Consider the following 16,853-nt stretch of genomic DNA (forward strand, 5'->3'; position numbering starts at 1 on the left):
TACATGTATGTGTATATAAATCCAATCCCCTTTCTCACCTTTGTATCTGAAAGTTAAAAAATCCAACAAACTAACAAAAACCTGTTTCATAGATGAGATGGCCCTGAATTTCTAGCTAATATACCATTTCAGAATAAAAGTAAAATGGCCTTAAACAGATCATTTTTATTCTGAGCCAGTTTGGTTTTTTCCTACCAAGTGAGTGAATTGGAAAGACTTTTCCCAAGGAATTTTTTTAACACTGCTTGCTACAGCTCAAAACCACTTTTTTGTCCCTTTATTACATGAAGAGCTTCCTTTTAACTGTGTGGTGTGTTCAAAGGGGAAACAAAGTAGTGGATTGGGGGAAGTTTCACTGGAGAACATAAGAAGTTGCAAATGCAAAACCACAGCTGTACTGGTATTCCCATGGATCTTCAGCTGCCTTTGCTATCCTCTGTGTGTATAGAATCCCCTGAACAGAGAATTCTCTGGCTGGAAAAGATCATGTCGTTTAGAAAAATACTCATTTTCAGAATTTCTGGCTGTTCTGAATGCCTGTGAGTGGGCACCTTCAGAGCTTGTACGATACAGATAAGACCAGACAAAAGCCATAGAGATTTCTCCCAAAATATATTCACAGCAAACATAAATGAAATCACCTGTCTTTTATGCTGCTGACATGCTCTGAGGCCAGAATCCAATGACCACATGGAAATATTAGATGCATTTTTATTAGATGTGTACCAATGTCTAATGTTTTCTTCAAACCCATCTTGTCAATGTCTTGAATTTCATCCCCTGTCGTGGAACTGAAGACAGTTCTGTCTTGGAGTATCCAGATGTTTCAAGGAAGTTGTTTTTAGTGCATGTAGCTCTGGCTTGGCCATCTGAGATGGAAGCCTCGGTCAGTCTTGCCTATGGTATTTTTTTTGCATTCCCCATGTCCTACAAAATACAAGCACAAGGTGGCAGTTCAAGTTCAGTGCACTTAGCTGGAGCAACTAACATCTTTTTCCTGAAGAGTTAATCTGCAAGTTTCATGAATCATTCTAAACTCGAAAAATTGGTTGCAGCTTTGGCTGTCCTTCCAAGCTCCTGTATTTGTCCTATTGCCTGTGTAAGACTATCTGAAATGCACACAAATTGGGTTATGTGCATTAACTCTGTTCTTAAATGTTGATTACTAGGTCACAGGAACAGGGGGACCTTTTGGAACCAGTAACATTCAGGAGCATCTCTTGCCTTTTGATCTGTCAATTTTCAAATCACTTCATCAAATAGAGGTATGACTGAGATACTGCTCATAATATTATAGAGGCTCTGTGAATGCCAGGTCTGCCACATATCTCTCAGAATTGGTAATTGTATGCTTTGATTTGGTGTTGGAATTGGGGAGTGCAATGTTTAGGACTTTCATTTGTGAAACAATGTTTTTTCACAAGTCTTGGAAATAAGGACACCAAATGTTTAGAACAGCACTGTGTGTGTCTTCAAAAAGAACGTGATTTCCAGCATATACACAGAACCTAGAACAGGGTGGATTTCCATTGTCTTGAAGATTTAACAAATGGGTTATAATGGGGTCTCTTATTTCAAAGTAATTTTTGTTTGGAAAGCACCAAATATTTGTGAAAATGTTCTGACATTAAATTTGCTTGTGGAAGTACACTTTTGGGTATAGTGCTGCTTGCTTGATAATTTGTAGATTTTTTTTATTGGTCTGCTTTCAGTGAGAGTGGCAGGGTTTCTAGTAGAAGTTGTTCAGTGAGTATTTTAAGAAATATTTTCCTGACCACTTCAGATCTTTCCAGAGAGAGAATATCTGCCTTTGTCATGCAGTCTGTACTGTGTCCACTTCTGGTGGATGCCGTACGTTTTCTAGTACATGAACACTATTGTCTCATTGATATGGGAGACTAAATTGGTTAAGAACTGAAGTGGATTTCTGAAGTTAGTGATTTATTGACATTTTCATGTGGGAAAGAAACTACAGCAGGCTGGAGAGTGGGAGAGTAACATTCCTCGTATTGCAGAATAGTATCAATTTTCCTCTTTCCTGGGAGCATGGAGAGTTTTGGGTGTAGCTTTGCTTAATGTGGGGGGAAAAAAGACAGGATTTTGGTCTTTGAAGACTTTTGTAACTATATTCATCAAAAGTTTTGGCTTGTCACAAGAGTAACATTTTCATTCCAAATATTAACAGTGGTAATCTGGAAAAAACTTCTTCATGGGTGACAAGAGCTCTGTGTCTCTGGTTAGTGTGGTTACCCTGATACACCAACAAATATGCCAGTTGTTGTGGGTTGCACAATGTGACACTCTGCAGGAAAGCACCTGGTTGCTGGACAGAGACTGTAGGAGACCTTTGGTGGTGGTGTTCCAAATTGAGCTACAGAAAGAAGACTTTGTAATCTTAAACTTAGTCTGTGCAATTAGCTAGCTAGTGTATTAAATGCTTAGATTAGTATCTTCACTTACTAGGCATTTCTTTTTTCTTATTTACAATAAAGAACATATGATACCTAAATAAATGTGTCTGCAGATGGAGCCATAGCTTGAGGTACCTCTCTTTTTGGTAACAGTAAAATAGTGTCCTATTAAACTGCCTGGGTAGTTTCACCTTGGAGAATACATGAGACAGGTAGAAAGTCAATGGAGAAGAAGCTTTGTTCAAATAAATGTTCGAATTTCACTTTTTGGTAATCATGTCTCTAATTTCTTGCTTTAGCTTTACCAAATGTTGGTATTTCTGATCTGATAATCTCATGAGATTTGAAGGGAGTGCTGTAACTACTTTCCAAATTGGTGGAGAATCTGCTATTGAAGCTTTTAGCTGCCTCTTCTATGTCTCATATTTGTGTAGTATTTCTGAGAAACGTTTTTTTTTTTTAAATAGATCAATCATTGTGGGGGAAAGCTTATCAAAGGGCTGACTTCATCAAAACATGCTCTGGCCACAATGAGTGTTCGGTTTTCGGCAACATCAATGAAGGTAAGAGTGAGTTTCTACTTCTGGTGAGTGTTCAAAGCACATGCAAAAATAACATGCACGTTGTGGAAATATCTGGAGTCCATGTACTTTTCTGTACTGCCAGTTGAAGGTTCTGCTTTTAAAACCATGGAACTGTGAAAGGGTTTGCTAATCTTTCAGAATCTCAACTTTAAAGTGGAGGCAGTGTTTACATGACCCTTCACAGGGACATTTCTGATGCTTTTATTGGAATTTATGTTTCTGTTATTCACCCAGAACCGAATGCATATGTCATTCTTTTCTCTGGGCTTTGATTTGACAAGGGATATCCAGTAGCATAATTTTCACAGTCCCTCTATTGTTCTTCCACATTCCCCAGTTTGGGTCAGTGTTGGAACTCCTTCCCTATAGATCTAAAATAATTCTGACCCTGGACCCTGTCAGCTCACAATTTTAAGTCTTACAACGTTAATCTAGGTGATTATGAAGCTTAGATATCTTCCTTACATAAGGTTGTTTGGATTGTTTTCAAAACCATTGGCATTCATTGAAGACATAAGCATAATATTTTAGTGTGCTTGTCTTAAATAGGAAATCCTAGTGCCTGAGGCCTCTGAGTTTGATCAGTGGGAGCCAGAGGGTGCAACTTCAAGTTGTCCAGTGACAGCAGTTATCCCAACTTGGAGAACTTTAACAACTTTGGATATGAGTCACAATAGCATCTCTCAAATTGATGATTCAGTGGTAAGAAATATTTTTTCATTTGTGGAAAAAAAAGTATGACTGATCTTCTGTGGCACATTACACAGCAGGGATTTTGCATTCGCTTTGTATCTTTTTTCTGAAAGATTTTCAGTTGCAGTTACTTTCTGTTGATTAGCTATCCAAGTTAATGCTTAGGAGATTTTTTCTTTTACTACTTTGACATTTTCTTTGCTGAAGGAGAAAAGTTTGTCATTCTGTGCTCTAAGCAAGACTTGCATGAATACTGACTTTTTGAAACATGCTTCTACTGTTTGCGTTGGCTTTAGGCCACTTAGAAAAGATCTTTTTTTTAAAAAAGAACAAAACCTCTTGGACTCAACTTTGGAGTGTTATCAAGGCTCAAGCTTCCTGCATATTTACAATCCTGTGGCTTGCTGACAGCCTTCTTGACATCAAAACAATATGAAGAGCATGGAAACAATTTGGAGTATTCTGCCAGTACCTTAGAACTACTTTTTGTAAATCAGTTAAGAAAAAATAAATTAGCATTCATCACAAGAACAGGTGTCAGATATGAAGATAATTTCTTACTTGAACTACTCTTGTGAAGGGGAGGAAGTAGTTATGTCTGTATCTTAACTAGAGATCATGGACTTGGGGCTCAGTTTCCTTGTTCAGGATTTTTTGATGTAGACGTAAGGTTCTTCAGGTCTGAGTCCAGACCTTAACTACAAGGCAAGTCAGTGGTGAGATTACAACCAAAATAAAGTGGATGCAAATACACTGATGTCATGATTCAGCATCAAATTCAAGGTTTGAGTCCTCCAAAAATAAAAGGCTTTCTGGGTTAAAGTGGATTTTGGAGAGGTTTGTGTGACCTTGGCTACTATAATCAAAACACGGAAACAAATCACTCAAGTTGTTTGGTTTTTGGTACTATTGTCTTTATCCAGGTTTCTGTGTAACAGATATGCTTGCTTGATAAAATGGAAGTACCTATTAATGAGTTTGATGTATAGTTAATGGGGCTAAACTGGGAGAAACTTACTTGTCTTCAGTGAGAAACCAGGTTTCAAATTAAAACTTAACCATGTTCCTCAGAGTAACCTGTTTTTCTTAAGAGCAAGATTCAACTCTTGTGTTATGCTAGGTCATACGTAATGCTTTTTTTAATACCAAAAGCTGAGAAGAGAGACTGTGCATTGGAGGATGCATGTCCTTTGCTTGTTGGTCAGCTGACAGTGAAGGAAGTATGATCCTACTTATAAGCTAAAATGCATTTAGCACATGCATTTTTTTCTCCTTCCAGAAATTAATTCCGAAGATTGAGTTTCTGGATTTGAGTCACAATGGTGTCTCTCTAGTAGAAAATTTACAGGTAAGTGATTTTTTTTTTCCAGACTGCCTGAGATCTTAGAACATGAGTTTTCTTGTTTCAGAATTTTGTTGCTTATCTTTCTCATGGAGAGAAGTTTAAGCCCAAATAGCTTATCCTTCATGACATCAAGTACTCTCTTAATGTTGCATTTCTTACTTGCTCTGGATATTTTCATTTCTTTGCCAATATTGACATAGAACATTTAGTTCTTAGCTAAATTCATTGACTGGCAGCTTTATCTGTGGGTTGGTAAAAATGCAGTTGAGGAAGCTCCCTTTCTACAAGCTTGAACCTGTGCAATGAACCATTTCATGTCATGTTTTTCATGCTAGGCAGTGTTCAGCGTGAAAACACTGTTGCAAACAAAAATGAACAAGCCATAATACAATGTCTTTGGTATTGTTTAATTTTAGTGAACTGGTGTCTGATATAGATTTTCTGTGCTTTTGTAGCATCTTTACAACCTTGTTCACCTGGACTTATCCTACAACAAGCTTGTATCACTAGAAGGTGTTCACACAAAACTGGGGAACATCAAAACTCTGAATTTAGCGGGAAATCAGCTGGAAAGGCTGTGTGGTCTTAACAAACTGTACTCACTAGTCAACTTGGATCTGAGCAACAACAAAATAGAACAGGTAATTGTTGATTTTCTATGTCAAATTGCACAATGTGTGTGACTGTCTACAGAGAAGGACCTGGTTGCTGGACAGAGGTTGTAGCAGACCTTTGGTGGTGGTGTTCACAAGCCTTTTAAGACTTAAAGCCTTTTTGGCTTTTAAAAGCCAAAGTCTTTTAGTGGGTGAAAATGCAATAAAATTGGCCATAGCAATTTTTCTTGGTTGTTGTATCTAATTTATGTGAACAATGCTTAGTCTCCATGCTCATTTACATTTAGCCAATCTGTATTCATTCTTTTATCCAAAAACTTTCAGATTGATGAAGTAAAAAATATAGGAAACCTCCCATGCTTAGAAAAGGTGGTCTTATCCAGCAATCCGTTGAGCATCATCCCTGATTACCGGACCAAAGTACTTGCTCAGTTTGGGGACAGGGCCTCAGAGGTAAGCCATGGTGTACTTGTTCCTTTGAGGCTGGCATTTGAAAAAAAATCTGTTTTAAAGCCCGGTGAGGAAACTGTGAATGTTCTAAAAACCTGTTGAGTTTTTAGTGTGTGTTGGAGAAGGACTTTAGAGAACGAGACCATATTAACATTATTTGACTATGCTCCTGGATCTAAATGGAAGCTTACCCTGTCTTCATTGGGTAACAGAATGTTAATATTGAAACGCAGTTGAGCTGAAAGGGTGTTAAGTTTACCAAGCATTTCTGAGTTTGCATTAAATTTATATCATGTTAGAGCAAGGTCTAATGTGATAATTGGTTTTGTGTAATGATTATGAAGATGCACATAGTTTGCATTAAGCTAAGATAATTTTTGATTATCACATTAATAAAAATGAATTGCAGAGGTGCCTTGTTTTCAATAGTTTTAGATCCTTTAACATATTATTTTAGGTCTGTTTGGATAACATTGTTACCACAGAAAAGGAACTAGACACTGTGGAAGTGCTAAAAGCTATTCAAAAAGCAAAGGAGGTGAAATACAAACTGAGCAACTCTGATAAAAAGGTGAGTTTGGTGCTGAGAGTAGAATGTGCTGTATACAAAAGCTTGCAAAAAGGCTTCACCAATTAGATCTAAGCAAAATTCATTAAACTTTCCTTAGAATTAAAGTTTTTACACTTTCTTTGTGCTTCAATGTGAGCCTCTTTTTCCTATTTAGTTTTCAGTGTAATTTCAGTAATTATCTGACCTTCCTTTTTGTGCTGGCTTGGGAGAGGGGAAGTGGGAGGAAAAGATAAAATAACTTAATGGTGTACACCGTGAATATGCAGTTGACCTTAAGAGCCGTATTTTACATCTTGTATGAGTATTGCAGAGGTGTGATTTTTTTTTTTTTTTTTTTTACTGCTTGTGATGCAAAATACTGAAATGACTTCCCTAAACTTTCTTATTGTAGGTGCTTAGCAGTGGGGAAAGAATCAGAAATTTGAATCCTCCTTGCCTTCTCTCGTGTGTGTCTGTGTGCTGTGTAGTTAGTCTTGTTTTGGTAATAAACTTATTATCAGAACCTGTCTGTCTCTAGAGTGTAGAAATCCTGGTTTCATTATCTTGTGGTTTGTGAAACTCGCTGCTAGTTTTGTCAATAGTTGTCAGTACAGTGATTAGTCAGTGATCAGAATGACTTTTCTAAATGAATTTATTAGTGGAATTCCATTTAGTGTGAAAATAGAAACTTCAAAGGATGTGACATGTCGTGTGTCGTGTCCTTCCCCCCCAAGAAAAAAAGCTGGCACTAACTTTCCTTTTACTAAAATTGAGAAAGCTTGCGTAGACTTATTTTAGTTCAGGATCTAATGTGTCCTGTGTATTTAGGTTTTTCTTTAATCACTGCATACTTTCTTTATTAGATCAGTGAGGACTCCAGGCTCACTGCTGCCAGCTCCAAATCAAACTGTTCTTCTCTTACTGTTCGTCCTTCCTCTCCCTCTCTGCCTCGTCCTGTCAGCTCCAGCCAAGGTAATCATGTATGTATCGTGCTGCTGGGCTGAGCCTCTTGGTTCTGCTTTTCTAAGCTGCATTGATATACATGAATATTATGTGCATGGATTATAGGGTTTATCAAGACAAAGCAGAAAGACCTGGTAGTATTGGCTTAGAAGGTGGAAGTTGTATGTATGTGAATCAGCAAAACTAACCTGTTCGCTGGAAGGTTGGGTACAGGACTACTTTTACTGCATTGTCCTGCAGAAATCACCAGCAGATGACTCTGTATCTTTTCATAGTTTAGGTACGTGTCTTGATAGAAGACCGTGGCACGTATAGACATGTTTTAAAATTGCTTCTCTACTTGTTCTCAGTCTGCAAAATGTGAGCTCAAGTAGTACATGTTCCATTATTGCTTTTTCGCAAGAGCTGCATTTCTATCAAACCAGAAGGATAGAAAAAGGAGATAAGACAGTTGTGGGACTAGTGTTCTAGCTGAGCCTGTGATTTCAACACATCTGTTGTGAAAATAATCTGAAAATTATTTTTACTGTATGTTTCAAATAAGTGTGCCTGTTGCATTAGGAATTTAGAAGAATGACTTATCTTTCAGCTTTTGCAGGAGCCTTGTAAGTGTGATTTATGTGAATATTCACTTGTGACTGAGAAGAAGAGATAAAGATACTTTTTTTGCTTTTGCTTTTGCCTGATTGAAAACTTAAAGTGCAGTAGGATATGCATAGTGGGAGAAGACTTTGTAACCATTTAAAAGAGCAGGGATTATATTCTCAATAATTGGGGGTGGAACAGTTTACTCTTCCCAGTAAATCAGTAGATTGGTGGATGGAGGAGAGAAACATGCCTGAAAAGCTTGATCTTTGAAAAAAGTCCGCTGCTGTGATTTCTGCAAAATCAGTAGATGTTTCTGCAAAATGAGAGGTTTCTTAGTTCACTATAAAAATTAAATTGTTCTGACAGCATTTGAATAAAGGACAGACAACTTATATACAGATTTTGTTGCTGTTTATGTACTTCACTTGCCTTTTAGACCTTCTAGATCACTTTTCACCTGCAGATGAAATTTCAGTTTTTCCAAAATGAAGTCAATGCTTGCTTTAAAGTATTAAGCATTTAAGTTACAGGATTGAGACAGTCTGTCTATACAACAACCTGCAGTTTTATGTAGGACTAGCTGTAAAAACGCATGCTAACAATCACTGTGACTTTAAAAGTTATCTGTCAATAGTCTTTTTCTATTACAGTAAATGTTTAGGAGCAAATGAGTCTTGGGAGGAAAAAAAAAATCTCAATCTTTCTTTCTGTAGTACTTGGGAGTTTTATAGAAAGCCTTGGTATAAGGTTGCTTTAGTAGAATCTTGGGGATGACTTTTATAAATAATGGGAAAATGAGGACTAGGGCAAGCTATTTCTCATCTTTAACAATAGAAATTGATTGTTTGCTACATATCTAGCTATCAAGGGTTGTTTACAAAATACTGATTTTGAGAAATCTCTTCTTAAAAAATGAAAATATGCTGGGCAATTAGTTTCACTGCTAGACATTAAATCATGAATAATGGAATTAATTTCCTGATATGCTATTTCTATGAATTGTTTTCTCTGCAGTTTTTCTAGACACCATCTGTTTCCGTAACATATTATTCAAATTAAATGTCACTGGCAAATGGTTTATGGAAAAAGATTAAATATTTATATAGGAAACAGAAAACCAAGAATAATGCTGTCATGTTCTGTTTTTCCTGTCAGTTTGAGTTTCCTTCTTGCTAACACAGTATTTTGTTCAAGTAATAAATACCTCTTGTGTTTCCTCTGACTATGAGATGGTTTGATGTAATCTGTGAAATTTTACCATCAATCTAGAAAGATATATGCAGGAGTTTTTATGCTCAAGCCAGAAACATATTGACACTGTAGTTCTGTTCATTTGCCCACTTATATATGTGAGCTGGCTGGCTCAGTGGTAATACTGAAAATTGATTTGCTTTTTTGTGTCAGTGCAATGCTGTGAATATCAAAAAGGCAAAAAAGTCAAATCTCCCAGAGAATGTTGACCTCTATGCATTTGTAAGTTTTTACTGATGATTCAGCTTTGAACCTTTCAAAAAGGTTCTGAATAATGGGAGATAATCATCTTGAGTGCCATTTGGGGGGGTGAGCCTGGTTGAAGGTTTTACACAGATCTACTTGTTCAGTTGAAGCCTACAAAAATTTGAGAGAATGCTACAAAGTTTACAAAGAGTTCTCTGCTGTTTGCCAGCCTGGCAATGTTTGGGTAAAAGTAAGGGTTAGTATTAACAAAACTGACTAGTTCTGTTAAAACTGAATTATGTGAAGAATTCTTACACCAGATGTCGAAGTTTAAATTGATAGCTTGAAAAATGAAATTTAGCAGTCTTTAATGCAGCTTTCGGTGCAGTTAAAAATAATTCTGTAATTAGACTAAAATTCTGCCAGCTTTTGTTTGTCCTGGCTATTATGTGAAGATACACCCTTTAGCTTTAATGATTTATGATCAGATCTTGATTATATGATTTTATATGATTTTAATTCCTTTTGTTTGGCAGATACCAATGAGACATTCATTTTGGTTTACTTCAGTGATTTTAAGAGTTGTTTGTATTTGTTCTAGAAATAATTTGTGAAGGAACAGTCCTAGCCAGCAGTTTTTTGCAATCCAGTGGTTCGACTCCTACAGACCATACAGTTCCCCAGAGATGCTTTGAAATACAGGACTCCAGATGTAAAAATCAGGTAATTGCCATCCTTCTCTTTATGGCGTTTTTAAAAGTGGTTTTCCAAGCTTATTTCTGATATTAAACTTCTGTTATAGTAATCCATAGCAAAGTTTTTTGGCTTCTCAGAACTATTGTAATGGAAAAGGAGATAGTCCCAAATTTGAGTCAGAGGGTTGGTCCACATTGTAAATTAAATGCCTAATCCAAGTTTACCACAGTTGCAGAGAATTGGTGTCACTGTCATGACTTTGAGATGTTTACCCAGTATTAGTATCACAATCATGTAATACTCTCTTAGCTAAGACTTCTATATTACCAGTTTTTGGAAGGCGATTCTCTTAGTAGAGTAGAAAAACCTTCTTCCTTTCAATAGGTAATGGTCTTAATTTGTCTCCTTCAAGCTCCAGTTGTTTGATAACTTCTGAACTGTGATTTAATTTGTTGTATTGGAAACACTCTTCATGTGCATGGCTTCAAGGAATGAGACAGCAAAACTTGGGGGAATCTCTTCCTTTGTACCAGTGTAGTTGGTCTTTAAGTTCCTTTACCTTTCTGCCTCACTTTACACTATTTCAGTAAAAATTTGTAGTATGCTGAAATGTCTGTGGGTCACAGGTTTGATCTGTTCTCAAGTCAGCAGCAGAGTTTGTTCCTTTCCTGCCTTAATTGAATGCCCAACTTAGAGTCAACAGATAGTGTTTCAGGATCCTCAAATGATTCTCCCCCTCTACTCCACTCTCATGAGACCCTCTTGTGACCTCCCCCTTCAGTGCTGTGTCCAGCTCTGGGGCCCCCAATATCGACCTGCTGGAGCGTGTCCAGAGGAGGCCACGAAGATGCTCAGGGGGCTGGAGTACCTCCCCTATGAACACAGGCTGAGAGAGTTGGGGTTGTTCAGCCTGCAGAAGGCTCTGGGGAGACCTTATAGTGGCCTTCCAGTACTTAAAGGGGCTACAGGAATGGTGGGGAGGGACTCTTTATCAGGGGGTGTAGGGATAGGACAAGGGTTAATGGTTTTAAACTGAACAAGGGTAGATTTATATATAAGGAAGAAATTCTCCGCTGCGAGGGTGTTAAGACACTGAAAGAGGTTGCCCAGAGATGTTGTGGATGCCCTGGCAGTGTTCAAGGCTTTGAGCAACCTGGTCTAGTGGAAGGTGCCCCATGGGCGGGGGGGTTGGAACTAGATGATCTTGAAGATCCCTTTGGACCCAAACCATTCTATGATAGCTGTTCAGCTGCCCATGAATACAAGTCAGGATTTGCAGTGAGTTGGCTAGTTTTAAAAAGTGCGAGCCAACGTTAACTTTGCTTTTCATGTATGCTGAAGTCTGACAGCGGCTGTAAGTAGTTGAGATTTTCCTGTTGTTTTTTTCTTTGCCTCAGGCACCTGCCTCTCTATTGGATTCATGCAAAGAGTACGGAAGTGGTCATCACATGTGGTAAGCTAGATATAAGTTCTGGTTTAAATCCTTGTTAGCTTTTGGGTAATAATAGTAGATGCTGCTCTTTTAAACCTGGCCTTTAAGGCAAAACAGTTTCTGTCATCGTATGCTGCCTCTGGGTTTTTTGATCCAAAAAACCTGTAAAGATATGCTTATTAGGGATGGGAAATGGAAGACAAGTTAAGCATTTTGGTTTTTACCTTCTATATAATTACATGCCACCAGCCTTTAAAATCAATGGCTGTGTGCAGTACAAAGATGCTTTACAAAATTACACTGACTTAATTGTGGTAATGAGAGTAAACCTCAAAGTTCTGAGAAGCAACACCATGAACTGTAGGTAGCTATGACTGTTTTTAAACTCAAGCTTATACTTACTGTGGCTTATTTCTTTTGAAGTTTGGATCGTTCAGAGGAAGAATGCTGTGTGGTGCCTGACCCCTGTAACACTGTCATCTTGCCTTTTAATTGTATGTCGTACACTGCCACAAACCAAGATTTTATCCAGCACCTTTCTGCCTTGATAGTGCAGACTGTGCAGAGATCACCCCCCTCCTTTACAGAGAATAAAGGAAGTCCTCCAGGTGATACCAGAACCACAGACAAAGAAGATGGATATTTTGAAATGGGACTTCATGAAGGAGATCAGACTTTTGAGTTCAGCACTACTTCAGATACTCGGTCATCTGACAACATAGCAATGGAGAGTGTTGACATAGTCAAAATTCTCTGGAGTTTTTCTATTCACATTCATAAAGGACTCAGGCAGTTTGCTTCCTGTTTGGTTTTGACTGATGATATGCTAGCTGTGTTTGAGATTCCTCATCAGGAATTGAGAGGAAATTGCCAGCACATCCCTTCTGCCTTGAAATTAACGCTGTGTTTTCCATACACTGATCTAACAGAATTTGGCTTTCTCCTGCCAGAAATCTGTTTAACACTGAAGCTGAAAAACAGTGACAACTGCTTGCTTGTTGTTTCAGACTCCCAGAATCTTCAAGACTTTTATTCCTGTTTACACACGTGTTGCTCTCAACACTACACATCAGTGTTACCAAGCTCCACATTGTACTGTGGGAAAGCAAACCTCCAAGAGTTTCTCTGTCAGCTTATGGAATTGAATTGCATTTCAGCAGAAGATATTGAAATAAAAGGTTGTTTCCCAACATACCTTGTTTATGGGAGTAAAACCAGTGTTCAGAAAATCTTGCATCAACCGGAGTCAGCTGGCAAAAACAAAGAATGGTCAAAAAATATTTTGTGTTCTGCACTTTATTCTTCCGTGTATAAATCTTCTGACCAGGGTCCCTGTGTGGTCCATCCATGTTGGATATTTCTAACACCCCAGCATTTGTACATAGTAAAGGTGGATTTCAGTTTACTGCCAAGTAAATGGATAGGCACGGAAGAGTTGGGAAGTGTATTTAAACTGAATAGGATTCCGTTAGCATCACTTGTGCTGCATCCAACTCATAGTTCCATCCAGCAGAAGGGTTCATTTTTGGATGGGCATGTGCTGGAGTTGCTCGTTGGATACAGATTGGTTACAGCAGTGTTTGTTCTACCTCATGAGAAGTTCCACTTCCTGAGAATCTACAGTCTTTTAAGGACACTCCTGCAGGATGTTAAGACTATTATTATTTTCAAAGCTTCAAGCAAATCAGATGCTATAAGAAATCACGTTGTGGAGGCAAACAGACATGGTCAGTCAGCAAGGTAACAATTCCCATAAAAGGTCTGTTACACAGTGCTGAAGTTAATGTGGCCTAGCCAGTGTGTTTGCAGTTGTCATTGTAATTGGTTTTGCCCTGTAGTATTGAACAAGTACTCTTTCATTCTGCTAGTCTGTAGTGTGTATGAATGGTTATCCTGGACTGTACCTGTCTACCTTTTTTTGTTTGTTTTGTTTCACTGTTGCAACCTAAAATGTGTTTTCTTATGGAAGGAGACGTCCTGTCTCATGTGCTTGCAGGCTGGGGTCATGGCAGATTGATAGCTATGCTCAAGATAAATCATTTAAACTGTTAAGAATAGAAGTTGCCCTTTCCTAATTTCTGAATGAAATATGAAGTATTAATTCTTGTAGGGCAAGACCTGTGTTTCCTTAAACTTTGATGTGTCTTCTGGATCTCTTCTAGCTTTTGCAAGCCTCATCTGATGCTGTCATCTTTATATCCATCTGAACTTCTCATGCAGAAGATAACAGAAGATAACCAGATTCCTGTTCACCTTCATGTTTCTGTCTCTCTTCAGTATGTGGCTGGGCTCAAAGGAAATGCCCTAGTTGAGTTTTTCCATGGCAACATTGCAGAGGTATTGTGCCTAGCCCAGGTGTATAAAAAGACGCCTTGTGGCCTTTCAGTACTAGACAGTATTTTAAGAAGAACTTTCCTGATCAAACTTAAAAACAAGAGTTAGGCTCTGCAAAACCTGGAAGCATTTCGGTCAAAAACCTGTTTCTGTTACTCCGTTTTGGATTCTCCACTGCAGTGATTGGGATCCTGCTGAGCATATTTTGCTTTCAGGGATCCTTGATGCAGACCAGGAGAGTACATTAATCATATCTTCAAGACATACATTACTCAAAGAATGTTCCTATTTTTTCTTTAAAGTGGCAAAAGGAAAGAAAAATAACTGGAGTGGAATTATTTTGTGATGGTATCTAGCTAAATCAATAAGTGTCTTGACTCTTTTGTGTAATGTGAAGTGCATTAATACAACAACAATGGGCATGGCTGTAGGTACTCCTAATTTAATTAGATCAATTTAATGAGGTAAACTTTAGATAGTTTAATATATTTAGATAATAATAAATTAGATAAATTTAATTAGATAAACCTAATTTCTGAAAAACAGATTTATAGTCTGTGTGGGGAACATCAAATTTAAAAGTACAAATCTTACCTTAAATTCATGATGTGGCTTTTTGAGTGATAAATCATTGCGGTCTGAGCGCAAATGTCAATTGAAAAGCTTATTGAGAAATAGAGACTTTTTTATTCCCTTACCTCACTTCCAAATCTCTTAAGTCAGCACGAGTTATAAATTGTGCTTCTCTTTACACTGGGAGAAGATGATAAAGAAAGTAGGCGACTCAACTGAGGATTCACAGTAAGCTCATCAAGCTAGAATCTGGGAAGATGCCTAGTTGGAACAGGAGCTGTAGTGGCAAGCTGTGCTTCTGTCCTCTCTTAAGGATCTTTGAATCCAACCCCTCAGTAGCATCTGAAGGCTCAATAAACTTGTTGAGGCTTGGAAGGCACTGCTCATCTGTTGATTAAAATTTTGTGTGCAGTGTCTGTTCTAGAAAGTCTTTCTTGTGTGCTAGATTTTTTTTTTCTATTTTTGGTCAGAAAATAAGGAGTAATGAGACCACAACAGAAAAATAATTTTCTTATATAAACACCAGACATTTTCAGTAGACTGCTGTTGTGCTCTTTGACTGTAGCATGTTCAGAGGCTTCTGATTTTGAAATTGTTTTTCTAGTAGTCTAAAGCTGCCTCTAAGGTGATGAAACTACCTGAAATACCAAAGTGTGCAAGTGATTTATGAAATACAATTTACATCTTAGGTGGAAAATGAAGAGTTGAGACATCTCATGTGGTCTTCAGTTCTGTTTTACAAAACTCCCAATGTGGAAGTGATGGCTTGTGTGCTTCTCTCAACAAAAGCTATTTACTTTCTGTTGGATGATTCTTTCATTCACGCTGATGAGCACCAGTCAGGTAAGATAGCTGTTTTGATCCTTTAATAAGGTTACTAGCTTAATTCCTGACTCTGTGTTTGTCTTCAGTTTAAGTACCACTTTTTGTTGATACTCTTACTTGGAAGTCCTAGTTGAGGGAGAGTGTGGCATAGTTTGCCATATGCGAAGCACTAGCATGAAGCTTTTATGTTCAAAAACCAGGGTCTTGAGTCATGGCTGCTTCTCAGAGTCTTCCATGTGCCATTGTATCCATGCTTTTCTCAGGTGTCATTTCATAGTCCCTAGCATCACCTGAGCAGCTAAAGGCCCTTTCGTAACCAAAATGATAAGTGAAGAGTAATGAAACTCATGGTGTGCATTCAGTTCATGCAAGTGGTTTGTTAATGTGTCTGCTGATTTAAATCTGTGATGTGACAGCTACTTTGAGAAACGCTGCTAACAAGGAGATTTGGTTGTATTTGTTGCTTGAGAAATAATTTGCCACTATTCCCACTTTTTTCCTAATTTCTTTCTCCGAGTGTGATATAGGTATAGAATTTTAATATAAAAATTATGCTTGTGGAAAGAAGAATAATTTTTTGTCTTTTGACTTTTTTATTGTATACCCTTTTTCAACAGATTTTTGGAACAAAGAAAACTCAGATTGTGAGAATAGTTCTTTCCACCTCTCTTGCTGCTTTGTGCTAAAACTTAATGACCTGCAATCAGTAAATGTTGGCCTGTTTGACCAGTACTTCAGGATTACTGGTGAGTACAACTTGTGCTTTAAGTTTTTCCAGTTCTATCTTGTCTTAGATGGATTTCTGTCTTTATTAGTGAAATGGAAGAGTATATTATTTTGTTGCTTCTTTTTCTTAGAAATTAAGTTAATGCAACATTGGTGCTCTACCAGTAGGCTGATAATACTGTCTTGCAACATCTTATAATTGAGGTAACTGGGAAGCTTAATATCAATGAACTAATTGGTCCCACAAGTGATTTTAAAAATTCTCCTGTCTTAACAATGCATCAAAAAGAAAATCTGAAGAATTTCTTGTTGTTCTGAGGCACTGGCTTGCAATAGAGAGTAAAATCAAGGTACAGCCCATGTTGCAAATTGCGTAGTTGATGGTTGACATTTTGAATGGAAAATGAGACGTTAAAGTTTACGAAAGATAATGATGTCAATTTCAAATTTAATGGAAATAACATGGGTAAATTTTCTGGGCTGGTGCTTTGCCTCGGTCCCACTACATGCAAGCCTTATGTTCCTGTGCTCTAAAATGCCTTCTAATTGTGTTGAGACCTCGATGGGGGGTGGGAAGGAGGGAATAATCCTTGTGGAAATGATTTAAAGTGACCTTACATATAACAAGTTCA

The 16,853-nt window shown here is 37.7% G+C and overlaps 1 protein-coding gene across 3 annotated transcripts in view; it reads left to right on the plus strand.

Annotated features, from left to right (window-relative positions):
* Positions 1-16,853, plus strand: part of NISCH (nischarin) — a 32,267-nt gene that overhangs the window by 12,533 nt on the left and 2,881 nt on the right. Inside the window, exons 6-19 of one of the 3 annotated variants that reach the window (XM_074879479.1) lie at positions 1,170-1,265; positions 2,879-2,974; positions 3,545-3,697; positions 4,968-5,036; positions 5,489-5,674; positions 5,972-6,100; positions 6,555-6,668; positions 7,511-7,619; positions 10,237-10,358; positions 11,729-11,784; positions 12,187-13,503; positions 13,926-14,100; positions 15,360-15,513; positions 16,113-16,241. In XM_074879479.1, the coding sequence (XP_074735580.1) occupies positions 1,170-1,265; positions 2,879-2,974; positions 3,545-3,697; positions 4,968-5,036; positions 5,489-5,674; positions 5,972-6,100; positions 6,555-6,668; positions 7,511-7,619; positions 10,237-10,358; positions 11,729-11,784; positions 12,187-13,503; positions 13,926-14,100; positions 15,360-15,513; positions 16,113-16,241 (2,905 nt within the window). Of the gene's footprint in view, positions 1-1,169; positions 1,266-2,878; positions 2,975-3,544; positions 3,698-4,967; positions 5,037-5,488; positions 5,675-5,971; positions 6,101-6,554; positions 6,669-7,510; positions 7,628-10,236; positions 10,359-11,728; positions 11,785-12,186; positions 13,504-13,925; positions 14,101-15,359; positions 15,514-16,112; positions 16,242-16,853 lie in introns of those variants that run through there. The other 2 variants (XR_012630285.1, XM_074879480.1) reach the window with 2 other exon arrangements.

The sequence above is a fragment of the Strix uralensis genome, chromosome 10 (genome assembly GCF_047716275.1).
Source record: "Strix uralensis isolate ZFMK-TIS-50842 chromosome 10, bStrUra1, whole genome shotgun sequence".
Lineage (NCBI taxonomy): Eukaryota > Metazoa > Chordata > Aves > Strigiformes > Strigidae > Strix > Strix uralensis.